This window comes from Fusarium fujikuroi, chromosome FFUJ_chr08 (genome assembly GCF_900079805.1).
Source record: "Fusarium fujikuroi IMI 58289 draft genome, chromosome FFUJ_chr08".
In the NCBI taxonomy this organism is placed as follows: Eukaryota; Fungi; Ascomycota; class Sordariomycetes; order Hypocreales; family Nectriaceae; genus Fusarium; species Fusarium fujikuroi.
Genome location: NC_036629.1, coordinates 1,607,303 through 1,625,516, shown reverse-complemented (window position 1 = coordinate 1,625,516; position 18,214 = coordinate 1,607,303). Strand labels below are relative to the sequence as shown.

The following is an 18,214-nucleotide window of genomic DNA, read 5'->3' as shown; positions in this document are numbered from 1 at the left end:
CACAGTCTCCCATGTTGATCAGGGCGGAGGCCGTAGACGAGAGGCTCAATCTATAGTACGACATGGTAAGACTCTCAGCCGAGACCAGAAAAGAAATGGTTCTACAAAGAGTGATGTGTGAAACTAATAATGCACTACATATGAGTGTAACAATCTGCTCTGAAATGACATGCCGTTGAATCATCAAAGCCTGCTAAGTATCTATCTTATGTGGTGTTGTGTTAGCTGACGACGCTCAAGGCGGAGCCCATCTCATGATACCTAGACAAGGCAAGGATGTCATCATGAACAAAATAACAGTGATTCAAATCATATATACGTTATCATTAAACTATCAACACCAAAGCATTATCCCATAAGTCATCCTATTACGTGTAAATAGACTCGGTCACAGAATTGACCTGCAATCCCCATTCCGCCATCTCAGCATCTTCAAGGAAGCGCAAGGGGAACCAAACCAAGTGACCCTTGATCTGTGACAGCTTCTCTCTGGCGTCTTCGGGAGGCATGAACTGATCAAAGATATGACCAGCTTTGACGCCGCGCGGAGGAAGGTATCGATCATAATCGTCGAAAGTCCTGATATGGTCATCTGGATCAGCGTGGAATAAGTGGCGGAATAACTCGGTGTTCTTGTCTGCCTGGCTTGTCCACTTCTCCCAGAGTTCGTCGCTGAGAGGATCTTCAACAAACTTGTAGCTCTCATCTTGGTCGTAGATATCGTTGTTGGGGTTGACGGTCGGAGGCATGGCGTTGATATCCTGCGAAGCATCGTGGGGCTGAGGGGGCAAGAGACCCATGTGCTCACGCCAAAGGTATCGACGGAGGGTTGCTGCATGATAACCTGCTTCGAAGGGCTTTCCATCCATAGTACTAGGGATGAGACGCGTGTCCTCCATGACGACACTAAGCTCACTGTCGTGGTCACCCAGTTGACTTCGATCGTTGAGGTTACTGCTTCCGCAGATGGCAATTCTGTCATCGACCAGCAGCAGCTTGCCATGGATGTAAAGCTCCTCCTGGACCCAGTTCTTAATCTCTGACTCGGGATCCCCCTCAAACCAAGACTCGCCCTTGAGGCCTTCGCCAGTACCAGCCATAGCATGGTGCGCAACAGAGGAAGTTGTGTGAACTTCTTCCTTCGGCATGGCAGCCTCAAACTTCTTTCGTGCTTCCATAGTTTTCTTGATATCTTCATCAAGGTCCTTCTGCTTTTTATCGCCACGCATGTGTTCATCGCCCTCACTGTCCTCAGGGTCATATGAGCCGTGAATGCCTTCACCCATAATCTCCTCAGCTTCTGCACGCTGCACCTGTTGGTAGCTGATACCAGTCTCCTTCTCAGCCTTGATGATAGCAGGAGTCTTGTTAAGACGATCATAAGATCGCAAGTTGAAGAAGAAAATGTACTTCTCGGGGTCTACGTCCTCAGCGCGGCATTGTCCGAAGATAGAGTGCTCACCCCGGCAAATGGACTTGTACTGGTAATCCATAATAGCTCGCGTGCCTGTAGCAGCTTGCTCTCTGAGATCTCCAGCAAATCCAGGAATAGCAGGAATAAGCACGATGACGCGGAATTTGCGACCCTCTTTTGCGGCCTTCACAACGGCATCGACAATCGCGCGACCAATAGTGTTCTTGATCGGAGCCTGTTGATCGCCTGTGGCAGTGATAAAGAACTGATTCTCGATGTAGACGTAGTGCTGAGCCTTGGAGATGATCTCAATATACGCGTTCTGAATGGAGTGGTCGGTCAAGATACCGCTACTCCAGTCGGCGCTTGATCGGACGAGCTGGCAGTTGACTGTGCCTCTATTTTCAAGGTTTTTAGTGCTTAGAGGAGTATACGGATGCTTGACGTATTCTCCAACGGGGTGTTTCGGTCGTTGTACGCCAATTAGGTCCTCATCTTCATTCTCCCTATTCTCCAACACCAACCAGTCGAATCTCTCGTCTCTTTTATATTTATCGCGCTTTACGAAGTTCCATCGAAGAATGAAGTGTTCGGCTACATCATACACCGTCGGGCCTTTTTTAATGGTTAGAAAGCTCAGAAATTGATGTTTTGTCTTGAGATTTGGTGTCTGATGCCAACCCACCTTGGATACACATCGCGACATCGTGCCACGGCATACGACCGTAATCTGCTTTGCTTAACTCGTTATCTTGCCAGGAAGACACATTCTGGAAGTCCATAACCCTGTTGTTATTAAAGTCTTGTCCTGGCCAGATTTCATCCTGAACGTTGGTGGGATGAATATCCGACAGAGGGTGCTGGTGGTTATCCCATCGTCCGAAGCATAGATCTAGGCCTCCGACGAATGCGATTTCGTAGTCGATGACAATGAACTTCTCGTGATGTGCCCAGTACCATGTCATATCGCTGTCGAGTCGTCAGCAGATGTCTTGATGGCTGCATGTGGATGGTTGCCAACTCCTGCGCCCTTTGTAAATGCACTCACCCAAAGTTTTCAAAGACATTGTGATCGGGGTGACGACCGACATGAATATTTCCATGACCAGGAGAGCCCTTGGGGCAAAGTCTGTTAAAGTCAGCTTATAATGGGCATCAGTTAATTGCTCAACCCACCTCCTCAGCGCATGCTTGGTATGAGCTGAGTTGCAAGTCAAGGCCTGCTCAACTTCCTTATAGACACAAACATAGATCTGGACACCTTCTTCTGCCTTTCTCTTGATCAATTTGTCCAGTCTATACTCTTGCGCGGCGTATGGGGGTCGGCGGAGGAATAACTCTGGTGACAGCCACCAGTCGGCGATATAGATGGATTCTTTGGCTTGCTCCAGAGCAATGGACACAGCCCAGAAGTAATCTCGGCCATCTACATACCACTTGACATGGTTGCCAGCGCGCATTGGGAAGTAAGATTTGAAGCGGTTCTGCTCGGCAATGGAAGTTCGCTTGTTGTCACATCGCTGCTCGTGTTCTTCGTCGTGTCTGTGGTTTTTATTGAACTACGCATATGTAAGTCACTATTTTCGTCTGCGTCTGTCTTGTCCAACAGGGCAGGGTGCGTCATACCAGATTTGCCAATTTACCAATTTTGTGCCTGAAGACTCAAAATTAGTGACGAATTCTATTACGATTGAGTACGAGTTACAGACTTTTGGTGGACGAGATGAACTTTTGCATCGTGTAAGCCATCGCTTAACTTGAGCTTGTCCAACATTGAACTCATTGAGCCAGAGCTCTCATGCTTCTTGTGATCCGCCATGATGGATGGCGCGAATCACGACAATTTCACAGGGTCGTCGAATGAGAGAGCAAAGCGCTCAGGGTACCTCAGGGTCTCTGCAGGAGATTATCGATCGATCGGGAGGGAGGGGGGGGGGGATGAGGGGTGAGATGAGGGGAAGCAAGCAATTGGAGGGGCAGTCAGAAAGACGAGAAGAGAGTGAGAGGAAGAGGAAGAGGAAATGGAAGAAGCAGAATTACGAGGGTGACAATGCTTTTGGTAGTTTCTGAATGGCAATAGTAATGGCTTGCTTGTCATGGTCTTGGCTAAACCGGGCACGCGACAAAGCATCTGGCATGGCCTGGTCAAGCCTTGATCCTGATGCGATGGATGGATGCAGTTGGTGAGACGAGACGAGACGAGCAACTGGCGATGTCATCGACCAAGCAGAACCTTCACATCAAAGACAGGAAACCAGTGCCAAGCCGGCGAACACGGCGCGCAAATCTCTTGGGAGGTTCTAACAATAGGCCCAGCTTGACCAGGACTGTCACAGGCCGAGGCCAAGATCGCGGCATCCGTCATGACCCGCACATACACGTAATACTACGCACAGGGCTGAAAGCAGATGCACCAATTGACTTGTGCCATTTTCACTGTGAAGCTTTTTGGTTTCCGTTCTAATGTCTTTGCCAATTGATCAAGCAGCGACAAGAAAAAGCTTGCTTGGTAACTCTAAAATAAAGAGGCAGGTCAAGCTTTTCCCACTGCACAGGGCACATTAACTGATTGACCCTGGAGCTATCAGAGCATATGACGTCAGGAGCTGTAGCTTTCATCCTGTTACGAATTCCGTGATAATCAGCATTTGTCCCATGTTTCAAGCTAATTTAATCAACCATTTCCCTGACTGCCATCCTTGTCTTAAAGGACTCTCTAATTGGCACATCGCGTGGTTTCCGCGTAGTGCATTGACAGCTGCATCTCATATCTGCCAACATTTGAGCTATCCAAGCTAGAAGCTTAGCATCTGGTAGTTTGTCCCGAGATGTAGATCGTTCACTCCATGAACAGAACTCAAGACGAGATGCTGCACCGAACACTCAATCGTCCTCTTTTCGCAGTGAAGACTCGCCATTATTCTATATTTACGTCCGAATAGAACAATGAGGCACTATCCGGTGCATCATCATGGCATCCAATACTGTATAGGAAGTACTTGAATAAGTTAAAGAAATACTAAGAGTTGAATCTTTTCCTAAAATAACATAAAACTCAGGATCAATGCACACCGGGCTCTTCGATCATGCCTCTAATCGAAAACATCCGTAGCAAAACGCTCATTCCTACTCCTCTCAAACCAAGCCCGTGCCATTTCTTCAGTAACATCCTTGCCATTCTGCTGAGCCTTCTCGATGGCAAGACGTACACAAACATCCTCAACTGCTTTGCCAATTTCACGGCTTCCACAGATGAATACCTTGGCTCCCTGATCCCACACCTTGAAGACATCCGCGCGATCATGGTAGACACGATCCTGGACATACTTGCATCCCTCAGACTTGTCAGCCGCGCGAGAGTACGCACGCCGCACATCTACAGCGCCCATCTTTTCCCAGCGTTCAAACTCCTCGGCGTACAGGTCATCGATCTCCGGGTTTCGACATCCGAAGAATAGAAGAGCTGGTGCGAGAGTTCGACCTGCGGCAAGCATGGCGGCACGTTCTTGGATGAAGCCACGGAAGGGAGCCAGTCCGGTTCCAGCGGCGACACAGATGATGGGAGTCTTCTCGGCGTCGCTGGGGAGGTGAAAGGCTTCGCTGGAGGCACGGACCGAGACGTGGAGTTTGTCGCCAGCAGTGAGATGCGACAGGAAATTTGTGGCGACACCGACATGGCGACCTTGTCCAGAGAGCGAAGGGGCATCGAGGAGGGAGTATGTGAGTGTGAGTTTGGAGGGGTCTGCAAAGGGTGAGGAAGAGATGGAGCTATCTCGTTAGTATATACAGGTGGTGAGGAGGAAAGGGAACATACTATTGTCGTACTCTCATGGGAGGGAGCATGGCCAGATAAGAGCTGATAGGGAGAGCAACAGCAGGGAACTTCTCAAGAAGATCCAGAACCGAAACTCTCTTTGGCGAGATCTCAGCTTGATAAGCATCCCCAGCAAGCCTCTCGAGTTCCTGGATGGTGGCCTTGTCTTCTGTCGCCTCAGCAAGAGCAAGGATGTTCTGCATTTGTTAGTCAATGGTGGACAACAGTGATAAGATAACATACCCTCTTTGTAGCAGGCTGTGATAATTCAACATATGCGCTAAACACATCAAAGGCAGAAATGGCGACGTTGGTGGGCAGTGTAGTAGGTCCCTCAGACTGGATCTTCAGGAAAGAATCCCAGGCCAGAGAGAATCGTCGGAACACTCGCGCCACAGTCGACTTCGGGTTCAGAGGAAGAATGGCAAGATAATCGCCAGCCTTGTAGGTCATGGCCGAGGGAAGCTGAATCTCAATATGCTTCTTAGCAGGGCCCGACTTGGTAAGAGTCTTCTCAGCAACCACCAACGCTTCTTCGACATGTTGACGGAGACTCGTCTTTCGTGGCGTTGAAACCTCGACCAACAGGCCCTTCTGGCTGCCTGACTCTTCATCAGAGATCTTGTATTTCTCCTTCAGCCCTGGCCAGAGGACAGTATCCTCCCAAGCTTCAAAGTCGCTGAACATGTCACTTGTGGCAGCGTCTGCGCTACCCATGGGAACGAGACGAGTACCGCCACGCTTCTCAAGAGTAGAGTCAACAAGTTTGGGGATTCTGTGGAATGTCTCAACCCAGTCGTGATGACCACACGCAAAAACAGCGTACGACACCTTTTCCATCTCGTTACCATCCAAATCCTCCATCCACTTAATGAAGTGGGCAGCGTTGGAAGGTGGTTGTCCTTCGTATGATGCAGTGACTATGACGACGGGACGGTCTTCAGGAAGGCTCTGCTTGGCCTGATCGAGAGGACCAACTGTGGTTGCGCTGAATCCGTGGCTAGGAGCATCCGAGGCCAGCCTGTTGGCGAGAGCCTCGCATGTACCACTGTTTGAACCGTAGAAAATAGCCATAGGCTTTCCACTGCCGGCCTTGACATCTGAATTCGCAGCGGATTTGATGTTGTGACTTGAAGAGCTGGTACCTCCGCTTCCTGCCAGAACATGCTCTAGCTCGGTTGGGGTCATGCCATGTCGTAGGGTAGCGTTGATATAGAAGTGTACAGGCTTAATAGTCAGCGTCTGCTGAATCTCCAGAGCGTAGTTAGGATCCGTCATGGTGAAATTGAAGTTCTGGAAGAGAACGACCATGGCGAGAAGAGACTCTTGCCAGGCGAAAGGACGTCCGATACAAGCACGCTTTCCGTTTCCAAAAGGCTTCCAGCAGTTGGGGTATTCCTTGTTAAGTCTCGCGAATTCATCATCAAGCATTCGCTCGGGTATGAATTTGTCAGCATCATTGCCATATACGGCAGGGTCAACGTGGCCCCTAGATAGAAGAGCAGTGACGATTTCGCCCTTCTTGACGAGATACTTGCCCCCAAGGAAGGTATCTTCGATGGCCTCGAGACCAAAGGCACTAATAGGGGAGTTGATTCGGAGGGTCTCTCTCAAAACGGCGCTTATGTAGGGGAGCTTGGTGAGATGCTCAACCAAGACGGGACCACGGCCGACAACTTCGTCGACTTCTTTCTGGACCTTGCTGTAGGCTTCGGGGTTCTTAAGAAGCTGATACATGGCGAAAGATAGAGTGCCAGAAGTGGTTTCGTGGCCAGCGATGAGGAATGTGATGAGCTGGTTGGTGATGTTCTCGTCAGACAACTTCTCTCCCGTCTGAGGATCAACCCCGTTAAGCATAGCAGCGAGCAGATCCTTCCTATCGCTGGGGCTCGCCTTTCGTGCGGCGACGACTTCATCGGCTACTGACTTCATCAATGCAATGTCATTATAGAACTTTTCGTTTGCTGCACGATAGAGGAAGTTGGGCGCAAATGGAGGTCGTCGGTTTCTGTTTCCTGACTCCGTAAGGAAATCGCCCATGGCTTCGATAAATGGGTGCAGTTCCTCTTTGTAATATGAGTTGAAGCGGAAATCCATGGCGCAGAGAGCCAGAGTATCCAGGGCTGACAATCGTTAGTGATGAGCGTGTTGAAGACTCAATGTTTTGCGTACCTAGACGGGTAAAGTTATCGCTAGCATCAATTGGTGTCCGAGGACCATGACGAGCAAATTTCATGCACAATTGGGTAGCGATGTCGTGCATTTCTGGAAACATTCCTCTTATGCTCAAAGGGCCAAAAGCCGGTACTAGAATCCTGTGTGCTTTGCCCCAATTGGGCTCATCCTCGAATGCTGTGAAGAGGCCATCGTGAACACCTTCTCGAACTTGCTGTCAAGGGTCAGTGAAGCTCAATTGCTGAGATTTCTGCTGCGTACGCTGAGAACCGACTTTAGGGTCTTTTTAAACCGCTTCTCGTCACAAACTTCGTTGATCAATGAATTGGAAGAGACGAAAATGGGAGCCTTGGCTCCAAGACGTAATCTGAAAATGGGGCCTGAGGGGAATCAGCGGTGGTCAATGAGTTAGTTGACTGTGGTCAATTAATTACCGTATGTATCTGCTAGACGGTTCAGATCAGAGAGAGGATTTGATGTGAATTCTCCCAGGTTTCCAATTAGAGGGTAGCCAGGAGGCTCAGGGATAGGCACAGATTCAGCCATGCTGTATTTGCGTTGCGTTGTGTTGTGTTGTGCTGTGCTGTGCCGCGTCTGCCTTGGTCTGGTCTGGTGAGGAGAAGGTGGAGATGTGTTGAATGGGTCGTGGTTCTTCGCTCTTATTATAGGTGTGAATAATGTGATATGAGCGAAGGAGCTGAGCTGAAGTCCGGGTTGAACTTGGCGTTGCAATGGTGGAAAGTTTCTTGACCACCTTTTCTCTGGTTCAGAATAAGCAGCAGAGCAGAACGAATGGAACTGGAAATGATTAAATAGGCAAAGGTTGAAAAGCCAATGGTTACAATACGACACAGACTCCTTTTCTGCTCGCCTCACAACGTCATAGCAACGCGTCGTGTGCAATTGCTGCGGCTTTATTACTAGAGAGGCTCACTCAACCAAGACTCACAGAACAGAATCTCCCGTCTCCCGCCTGTCCGTCTCCGTTTCTTCAAAACCCGGCCCCGTTTGTGCCAAGTGCCGTGAACGTAAGCCAATCGCTGGAGACGCATTAGATTAGGCTCGCCAAGAACCTGTTCAAGTTAGGTAGTCTGGGCGGAATTGCATCTGCATCTGCATCTGTAACTGAACAAACGAGCCCTACAGACGGATCTAACCATGAACCATAAGTCGTACGTTTATTACATGACATTGCGTTTTGTTGAACTACCTAAATCACTATAGGATCAGTTCTTTGTTTACCAACTAGAGTATTAACTAAACCATTTCTTTGTTTCTTTCTTTTCTATCTATTGTCTGCTGTCGATCCTGGGCATTATCTCATGCTTTCTTATGCCTCGGCATCTCCATCAAATTCTCGGCCGTGTCCGGTGCCCCATTCTGTCCCACTCTTCCCGCACCGGATCCGAATCCCGAGGCGGTGAGACGGCCTGATTTAATCATCCGAATTCCCTTATTATGGAGGAATAATGAATGAGTTAACAGTATTAGTTTCAGGGGATATGCGAAATTGCAACAGAATACGACGCTCACGGGTCCCCCGATTGGTGTTCGCATATACACCTTGTCCTACAGCAAGCGGACAGTCGGCGTGTCGATCACTTCTCCCCACCGTCTTGGCACCCTGAACGGCATTTATTTACCACCGAAAAGCCCGTTCCTGCAGTACGTAGGTATTCCTGGACTATTTCGTTGAGTGTGCTTCTGGACGGATGCTGCGCCTTGCATGTTCAGCACTAACGGCTCTCACTTGGTGGTGATGATGATGATGGCTTCTAGCAGAAGCTCAGGCCATCATCAAGAGCAAAAGAATAGGTCTCAGAGGGAGTCGAACCCTCGCTGGCGGAATCAGAATCCGCAGTCATAACCGTTAGACCATGAAACCTCACAATATGATGGCTTGGATTGGTGGCAGCGGCAGCAGAATTTGCCAACATCATGACGTTAGCTCGAAGCTGTTATAGCCACGTCCGTCGGTATTGTGTTCCGTACGGAGTAGTCGGAGAATCGTATTGTTACAAGGCTTCCGAAGACCCTTCCATCTTCCGTGTGTAGTCAGCGAGGTCGAGACTTTTAAGTTATACCCCTGCCTCTGATCTTTGATCTTAGGTCACATCGGCTCACATCTTTATCTTGCTAGCTATCCGTGAACACTTATATCCTAGAAACTTAATTTTTGACATTGGGGGGAATCGGTCACAAAACCGTAGCCTGAAGATACTATTCTCAACAGCCATTGGTCACGGCAGCAGCAATTAGCAGTTGGGACGCTATGTTGAGAGTGTCAGTGACCGGGGGAAATGTATGTGCACATTAAGCACTTCAGTATTATTATTCTGCCAAGTTCTTATCCGACCCGTTGGTCTATTCTGGAGGCCTATTTCACTCACCTATACGCTGACCACCCATTCTTTCTCGAAACCTCATCACCTCGGCATCTTCCATCATATTAACCATTACGCCACAAACTTGGTATAAACGCAATCGTCCGCTAACTTGAAGCGCCATGTCTGGTGCAACGTTCCAGGACTTCTTTTCGAAAGACGCAAGCGAGAGCAAGTTTGTATCGTGGCGTCAATAGCAAAAACGTAGTTGCAAAACTTCCAAGTTGCCGCGCAACGAGACTCCGAGACTGGATACTATGTAGATCCCTTTCCGTGACCAGGCACTTCTAACATCAATGCACCGATGAGCTTGTCTCAAGATACAGGTGGATTGCAAATTTAGAAATTGGAATCTAAGGAGCTGTCCCCCTTACCTCTTGAGCTATGGCTGCCTTGACAAACATGTATATTGCTACAAGGCAAACACCTACCTTAAGGTAGTAGGTAAAGGATGCAGCTGAGAAGTGACTGCTCTTCACCCTGCAAACATCAGAGCCATTTCTTTTGTCATTTGGCTGGTTAATGCTTTCCCTCTCAGGAACTCAGAGAGCTGGCTGAAAATTGATAAATTCTACAGTATGTCCTAAACTATCTTTCCTCCTTCGACCAACGTCAGCATCATCATCATCATCAGCATCAAGATCAAGATCAAGATCAAGATCATCGTGGTTATCATCCCAACTTTCGTTATCCCCATATTGGCTAAAGCATTCCATCTTTATTGTAATGCTCCGTCTTGAATCACAAACCAAGCCATCCGCTCGTTGTATACTATTTATTAGCCTTTGAGTTTTCCCTCACTTTTCGAGACCTCGACAATCGGCGAACCCGTCATGAGCAACTGCCCCCTCTGTGATCCATCCGGGTCTATAGCGGGATTGATCGGGCCTCAATTCTGCGCCGCCGTAAGTCTTGTCTCACATATGTAGCTCTTGCGTTTAATGCAGCTGTTGACATCAACAGTGTAGTACAACATGGTGGAACGGCAACGACTCTCCCCAGAATAATTAGGGATCAAGACCGGCATCATCTCCTTTGAACCCTCGAGCTCCAGTATATCAGCCCCCAGCTTCCTCCACAAGGGTTGTCTCTTTGCCTCGGCCGTCAGAAGGTGGCCCAGGCTCTGGGTCAAGCACACGACCTCCAGAGGGGGGACACGCATCTGAAGAGATACATCCCCCAGAAGAGGAACACGCATCTGACGAAACACAGTCTACAGGGGAGAGCCATGGATCTGAAGAGAGATATGCATCTCAAGAAACACAGTCCCCCAGAAAGAGACACGCATCTGAAGACACAGGGTGTCCAAAAAAGAGGCAGTCACTTTCCCCGCCCCTTCAAAAGATTACTTCGCGTGGAGGCAGCAGTTCTCCTGAACCAGCACACTCGGTCCGAGGAGGCACCTCAGCACCGGTGGCGGCTCCAACACCCGATGTTGTCGCACGACCTCCTGTGGACGAAGAGATCCACGAGATCCACGAGACCCCCAAAATCCAGTCTCATGATCCAGCCCCCCCTTTAGACCAGGATCAGGAGAAGAAGCCGGACAGGAAACCAGGGCCGACTTGGGCAAATGTTGCTCAAATCACCAAAAAGCAAACAAACCAGTCCCACCTGAAAATAGACGTGCGACCTGCGAAACCAAAGTAGCCACCCGAGGACCCAGACTGGCCCTCCACGAAACCCAAAGGCTTTGGCTGCGAGAGAAAATAGGAAGCCTGACCAGCAAAAGAGCCGATAAGGGAGACCAAAAATTCTACCAAGAGATGGGGAAATTTAGTCAGTAGCAGCCTGCGTAAGAGCGATGTGAGATTTCTGGATTCATGCAGCGAGATAGTCAATACATTGCTTTTTTCTCGGGTTTGAACATCTCTTGTCCTGAGTTATCCCCTTGATCATGCATTGAAATTACAAGAAGCTGCCTTATTTTCAATATGTAACTATCAGAGTGGCGTCTATATTTCATAGACAGCTTAATAGTCCAACGTTGATGTAAGTTCGGCTCTTGCAAGACTTGTTTGGTATCTCAACATCCAACCAATAGACTTGAACACATGAGCATTATCTTACAGGAGGCTATGTCCATTGGCATATTCAACAGCCGTTGTCTGGAATGCAATCGTTTGATATCCATTGACACAACCAACATGGGTCGAGCTCACAGTAAAAGCACTCAACAGCAGTCTTCATTCTTTATGGGGTATCCCTGACGTCCATTTATGTAATTAGCAATGCCGCTGGTAGCTCAATTCCAATCATTCCCGTGTGCCCTACCAACTAGACCTCTATTCTATTCCGTACATCGAAGCGCATACGTAAAGAAATTGGCACTTGGTTGCAGTCACTGCACGTTGTGTATCGAGGTGGTACGATAGCAATACGTTCTCTCACCAAGGTCTGCCTCTAAGACCTCTCATTGTCTTCATGCCACCTTGCGAGCGAACGACGAGGAATCACGACTTCTGATATCATCCTTAAAGCGATTCCCCCAGAGTTTGGTGAGTGACGATTCTACTGTCGCCTTTCCTCTCGTGGCGGTCCGTTACCAGGCCCTCCTCCACCAAATCTATCGCGGAGCCAGCTAATGGGGCCATGGCTGCTCTGTCGTCGTTGCTGATCCGAGTCCGCCACTGACCGACGACTACTCTGGGAAGGGCTTCTCTGTCTCATACGAGCGCCATGTTCACTCGGGGCAGTCGCTCTAGGACTTGTTGGAGAGTGTGAGCTTCGTCGCTGAAGTCGAGACGTGTCGTAGCTAAACCCCGATGTCTCGCCTCGTTCACGCTCGCGTTCACGTTCTCTCTCTTGTTGCCGGTTCGAGATAGTACGCAACGCTTCATTCAAGCGACTCTGGCTCTGACTTGGAGGTCGCGAGAACCGCATCGGGCGTGTATGAGAATGAGGGTTGTCGAATGGTGTCCACTGATTGGGAGTAAACGTGAATGACGCTCGAGTTCCAAACGGATTCGGTTGGTCAGAGTTAGGCCCTGGCATTGGACCTTGGGATTGGGAGCCGTCGCCGCTATTATTGTTGTTATTGTTGTTGTTTCCATTGCCGCCATTATTGTTGCCACCGCGATCGGTCTTTTCGATCGGCGTTCGGCAGATGGGGCAAGTGTTGTGCTCCTTTAACCACAAGGTGACACACTCCTCGTGAAACCAGTGATTACAAGGTAAAAATGTGGCCATATCCCCCTCCTTCATCTCATCGATGCAAATGGTACACTCTGCCTTTCCCTCCGAGCCCAACATTTGTTTGTCGACAGGTTTTCGTTCCAGGTTTTTAAGAGCTTCCTCTGTAGCTGGAGGAGCGGCGTTGGACTGGGGATTGGCCTCCATGAGTCCTGTGATGATCCGATCCAGAGCCTCTTGGGAGTACACTGCATCACCATGCATTGCATTTGCTGGATTAAGGAGATTCAGGATATCTTGCAGGCTTCGAGCCAGACCGGGTGGAGGACCTCCGGCGCCTTCCTCGCCGTCATGATTATGAGCGGGTGGTGGGACAATGTCGCGTAGCATGTTCTGAAAGAAACTGGTACGCTGGTTAGCTCCAATAGTCATGGAAATGGCCGTGACTCGCAAGCCGCCAGGTCGTTCAGCAAGCTGAAACGGGGGTTGTGCATACTCTTGAAATGTTTCGCCTCCTGGGGCACCAGCGGGACCACGGCTTGTTGCATGGATAGGTCCCGAGACGATTGTTACAGAAGTCGTTCCGCCTAGTGGCCCGGACGTGAAAGTCGTCCGGTGAATGCGCGGTCCAAAGTTTGGTTCTTGGGGCTGTTCATGTTCTCCTGGGCTCGGTGGGAAAGAACCGTTGCCACCGGGTGCTCGAGGTCCAAATCCGTTAAGCATATCCCAGAAGCGCTCATAAGTTGGCGCAGTAGCGGGATCATGATGATGTGTATGGTTCGGACCGTCTCGGACGCTCCGTCGGAACACAAAGCCATGCTGGGCATGCTCATCTATGTCGGCTTCTTCAGGATCTGAATCGTATGGGTGATGCTCGGGTGAGGTGGAGGCAGAGGAGCGGTGATCCAAGTCGCGGGGGTCGTTGGCGGGATCGATCTGGACATAGTGGTTAGCATTCTGGGTAGGAAGTAGCAGCGTGGGAAAGCATACAATCTCTGTGATCTCGCCGTGACATTCGGGACAAGTTAGTCCATTCTCATCTCGATACCATTCTCCGGCGCAGGCGTGGCAATAGACTACCTCACGACCTGCGGTCGCGTCGAGGTGACCATGCCTCTGGGCATGAGAAGACATCTGCTGCGCTTGGCTGCGTTGGTACGCAGTCAAGGCACTCAAACCAAGGCCGACAGCAAGGCCGGCGAGGCGAAGGGCGCGCGAAGCCAGACTGAAAGATAGTTTAAGATGTCGTTGAGGCGAAAGACCGAGGTTGGGTGATGTAGGAGACCAAGTGTGAGAAGGTCTGCGTGAGATCAACGGGTGTTGAGATTAGTAACACACGTTGAGTGGTGAAGGGTCGGTCGTATGGAGGATTAAAAGAGAAGTAATAAATAAGGAGGAAATGGTCCGGCTCGATTCAGGAATAAGAGCCAAACGAGGTTATCAAGACGATGAGATAGATCTGATCGATGCAAGGTGGTGTGGTATGCTCTCCGTTGGTTGACGTTTAGTCTAGCTCTTAGGCTGGTGGCGAATAACTTAAGAAGCGACCCGCAAACTGGGCAAAGAACAACGGTGATGCAGTGCCAAGCCAATGACGAGCTGAGTTAGAATAGACACTGACAGTCAGTGTTCGTAAGATCAAAAGCGGTATGAAGCGAGAAATAATCTAGGTAGGGTAAGTCAAGGTAGGTGGGTAGGTAACGATTGTAGTGTTGAAGGTTTAAGGCAGAGACAGCGCAGAGCAGCCCAGTGGTTCAAGCCTCTGGAACACGATCGATACCCGCGGAAGAAGATCGGAGCAGCTGAAAGATGGCCAACAGCCTCAGGTTTCCGCACGCAATAGAGACAACATTAGTAAAGAGAGGAAAGGGGAGAAAAGTCGGCTTGAAATCAATATTCAATCAAGCAACTTGAAACAATCAAATACTGCCAAATCGATCAATATTAAAGAGGGGAAATTGCCTTGACCAACAACGCAAAACAGCCCTGGAGCCTCAATAAGCATAAGCAGCGGAGCACCCTCATGTAGGTTATGCAAGGATCCTCTCCAAGGTACTAGCTAATGTAGGTGCCCCTAACTGTAGAAAGATACCTGGGCCTAGAGCCGGTAGTGACCTCAGTGGCAGCGGCTTAAAGTGGACTCTAGCAGTTTAATCCTGGTGCCCCCAAGTACCCCTGGACCTGATATTTAGTACCTGACTGTCTAAGTTGGCAGACCGGGCTGAGTTGGCGTGTCTTTGAACATGTAGCAGTTCGTCTTGGAGAGAACCGATAGCCAATGATTCACAGCCGACTTGTTCATGGTGCTTCTGTTATTGGTTGTCCTATGTAGTATCAGGCAGTCAGTATCCAAGGCAGACTGGACGGGACTGAACTACTGAGCTATGTCTGAATTACATTTAACGAGGTAGTAGTTCTGCATCATGTTTTATCAAGTTACATATATTTGCCATTACTTCCCTTATGCTTAGCACCGGGGTTCTTGAAAACAAATCTATGGTCCAAGCTCAATTAGGTGTTTTGTTATAAGCATTGTCTTCTGAGACCGTCTCAGTTAGTACCTTTAACACATTCAGACGAGCTTGATCGTGTGTAGGGTGTGCTACTGAGTCCTTATCATCGCCCTTGTCTTGGTGGCTCTGGTAGGATTGTCACGTCGGCTCGGCTGTAACGGATTACTATCTGCAGTCGTCTGATGCTTTGTGTGAAACCTGTTCCAGCAATGTGGATTTAGTCCCAACTCACTTCAAGAGGACGAGACTTAAATAATGGCCTACTACTCCGTACGTCGTACGCACATCTTCCCAGCATACCTTAAAGTGTGTTGTGAAGAGAATAGGTCCGATATTTTATGTTCGGCTAACGGTCCTTCTCGTCTAGCATAACGGAAGACATGCTACGTATTTGGAAATTCCAAATGTGAATGAGTTTATCCCAATTTTGAAGCGCTTTTCGCTCATCATAAAGCCCGTCGAGATACCACCAGTATGAGTCTGCTTCTCGGGAACTAGACGGCAATATTGGTTCTCATAAGCAGATTTAGCAGTGCTCTGATTTGCTCTCAGGAACGAGCATTAACACCCACTTGATAATCCTCTGGTCTGGGAAGCAGCATGTTGGTAAACCGAAGAACAAACTAGAGACTTCTTGGGTCGAAATTCAGCTTCTCATCACTTTTGATCCTAGTCGAGATGTTCTAGGGAGCTTCGTGAAAAGGAATATTAGCGACCCTCATCATCACAACATCATAGACACTAGATATTGATCTTGAATCAGATTGTATTCGTCTTGTCGCAGAAATTTGTACAAAGTGTCGTTTTATCCAACTCTATTCGCTCTTTGACGCATTTCCCTTATCCTCTTCATCCCACTGCTTCAACTGTTTCGACCAGCTAAATCCCATTGTTAGCACGTTCGCTCAGAATCTCGCCAATATGGAATTGGATAACATACTGTCGGCTAGCGTACCACTGCCCCTGCTCAGGTCGGTGCGCCCATTGTTCTCGTCCAGCGCTGAACTTCCACGTAACCGCAACGATTCCGGCCATGACGACACCAGCAATCAGGGTGTTGGCGCGCCAGTTCGCAGGCTGCGCGTACCAACCACCGGCTGGAGACCAGACGTGCTTGGGGTAACTGTTGCAGGGTGGGTTAGATATGGTCATCGCTTCGCTTTCGGTGCTCGGTTCGTGAGAGGTAAAACTTACGGAACTTTTCCGCCGCCGCCCTAGGTCAATTGTTAGCTTAGACTCACTCCAGTTTGTAGGCTTCACTCACCATTTCGAACAATTGATCAACGGACGTAAAGGAGAGGTTTTGGGAGGGCGATGGCGACGTTGAATTGATGTCAAGTGTCCGGTTACCAACAGGTGAGGTCCCAAGCTTCCAAGGCTGGACGGGAGAAACGAAGGGCGGGCCGCCTGTTATTCCGGACAGACCAAACACCCCAGCTCACACGACTCTCTAGCCTCGTAGCGCAGAACTTTTTACCCGTCGACGACCCAAAAACAGGCGACAATCCCCAATTCGCTTCGTCGCCTCATCGACGCCTTTCACAAACCGACGGGATATTCGAGAGGGAATCTACTGGGCTCGATGAAGAGGGCACGGATCGATCGATGGGGCGGCCAATGGCTGCAGGCCCATGCCCGCGGTATCGGCAGCGGTATCTCAAGACCGGCATTTGTACAAACGACTCGACGTCAAGCTTCTACAGCTGCCGCTTCTCAAACCAACGAAGAAACACCTAAATTCACCAATCTCCCATCTCCCTCCCCCGAACGTGCCGCTGAGTCGGCTAAGCTTGCAGCTCTCCACTCCCGGTTATCCCTTTCTAACAAGATCCCTCTGGAAACTCTCGCCCGGGCTCTCATCGTTCCCTCAGCCGACAAAAACCCCAGTTTTAACAACGCCAACCTCGCCTTCCTCGGCAGCACATTCATCAATTATCACGTCCTCGAGTTCCTCGTCTGTAAATGGCCTCGTCTACCAATGGCCGTCCTCTACGAGGCCCTCCGTGCTTATTCTGGAAAGGAATCTCTGCATCAAGTGGCTCGCAGATGGGGTGTTGAGGCCGCTGCTGCTCCCGGTGAGGAGGTTGATCCTGGCCTATTACAATGGGCACCCCGTGATGCGGATATGCAGTCACGCTGGGGTTCAGTTCGTCAAGAGTCTGCTTTTACCGACCGATTTAAACCCCGACGAGGAATCAGCAGTCGTGTAGTCTACGACAATGCTTTTGGTGATCCTGTGAACTCCGAGAAGATGAGCAGCGAGGAGGGCTATAAGTATTACCAACACGAGGCGTACTCTTCATTTGTCCAAGCCGTTATTGGTGCTGTTTACACCCACTCTGGTCAAGACGCCGCTCGCGATTTCGTCAAAGCTCACGTCCTTTCTCGACAAGTCGACGTTTCTACCATGTTCGAATTCAGTCTACCTACACGAGAACTCTCCATGTTGTGCGCTCGTGAAGGATTTGAGGCACCTATTGCTCGTCTAGAGAGCGAGACAGGTCGGCATTCACGAACTCCCGTATTCATCGTCGGTATTTACAGTGGTTCTGAGAAACTTGGTGAAGGTGGCGGCCCTAGCCTCGACGTTGCCAGGTGGAAGGCATCGATGAACGCCCTCAAAGCGTGGTACCTCTACAGCCCCGGCAACAAGGTCCGGGTACCAAGTGATATGTACGAGCCGGATGCTAAGCGCTGGACGGCCCCTCATATCGATATTGGCGAGGTCATCTAAACCAGAAATGTCGTGGTGTTAGATATATATGTAGTCAGAGCGGCGTAT

General features: G+C 49.6%; 6 protein-coding genes and 1 non-coding gene; 2 read left to right on the top strand and 5 right to left on the bottom strand.

Annotated features, from left to right (window-relative positions):
• Positions 1 to 368: 368 nt before the first annotated feature.
• FFUJ_12306 (related to phospholipase D) lies at positions 369 to 3,233 on the bottom strand (the record flags this gene model as incomplete). XM_023581897.1 has 6 exons in its annotated part: positions 369 to 2,029; positions 2,100 to 2,383; positions 2,463 to 2,543; positions 2,591 to 2,973; positions 3,041 to 3,068; positions 3,124 to 3,233. The coding sequence occupies 6 exons, from the start codon at positions 3,231 to 3,233 to the stop codon at positions 369 to 371; spliced, it is 2,547 nt and encodes an 848-aa protein (XP_023434511.1).
• Positions 3,234 to 4,506: 1,273 nt separating this feature from the next.
• Positions 4,507 to 7,949, bottom strand: FFUJ_12305 (probable bifunctional P-450:NADPH-P450 reductase; the record flags this gene model as incomplete). XM_023581896.1 has 6 exons in its annotated part: positions 4,507 to 5,182; positions 5,229 to 5,425; positions 5,472 to 7,351; positions 7,401 to 7,617; positions 7,665 to 7,783; positions 7,838 to 7,949. The coding sequence occupies 6 exons, from the start codon at positions 7,947 to 7,949 to the stop codon at positions 4,507 to 4,509; spliced, it is 3,201 nt and encodes a 1,066-aa protein (XP_023434510.1).
• A 1,266-nt stretch (positions 7,950 to 9,215) lies between these two features.
• tRNA lies at positions 9,216 to 9,287 on the bottom strand. Its single transcript has one exon. It is a non-coding gene (tRNA).
• A 902-nt stretch (positions 9,288 to 10,189) lies between these two features.
• FFUJ_12304 (uncharacterized protein) lies at positions 10,190 to 11,437 on the top strand (the record flags this gene model as incomplete). XM_023581893.1 is given in 5 exon segments in its annotated part: positions 10,190 to 10,224; positions 10,326 to 10,363; positions 10,365 to 10,510; positions 10,570 to 10,692; positions 10,799 to 11,437. Coding segments are annotated over 5 exon segments (981 nt in total).
• Positions 11,438 to 12,298: 861 nt separating this feature from the next.
• FFUJ_12303 (uncharacterized protein) lies at positions 12,299 to 14,053 on the bottom strand (the record flags this gene model as incomplete). The annotated part of the gene is made up of 1 exon (XM_023581892.1): positions 12,299 to 14,053. The coding sequence occupies one exon, from the start codon at positions 14,051 to 14,053 to the stop codon at positions 12,299 to 12,301; it is 1,755 nt and encodes a 584-aa protein (XP_023434509.1).
• Positions 14,054 to 16,247: 2,194 nt separating this feature from the next.
• Positions 16,248 to 16,699, bottom strand: FFUJ_12302 (uncharacterized protein; the record flags this gene model as incomplete). XM_023581891.1 has 4 exons in its annotated part: positions 16,248 to 16,311; positions 16,373 to 16,555; positions 16,627 to 16,646; positions 16,697 to 16,699. The coding sequence occupies 4 exons, from the start codon at positions 16,697 to 16,699 to the stop codon at positions 16,248 to 16,250; spliced, it is 270 nt and encodes an 89-aa protein (XP_023435186.1).
• A 315-nt stretch (positions 16,700 to 17,014) lies between these two features.
• FFUJ_12301 (related to ribosomal protein YmL3) lies at positions 17,015 to 18,166 on the top strand (the record flags this gene model as incomplete). The annotated part of the gene is made up of 1 exon (XM_023581890.1): positions 17,015 to 18,166. One exon carries the CDS (start codon positions 17,015 to 17,017, stop codon positions 18,164 to 18,166), a length of 1,152 nt encoding a protein of 383 aa, XP_023434508.1.
• Between the last annotated feature and the right edge of the window lie 48 nt (positions 18,167 to 18,214).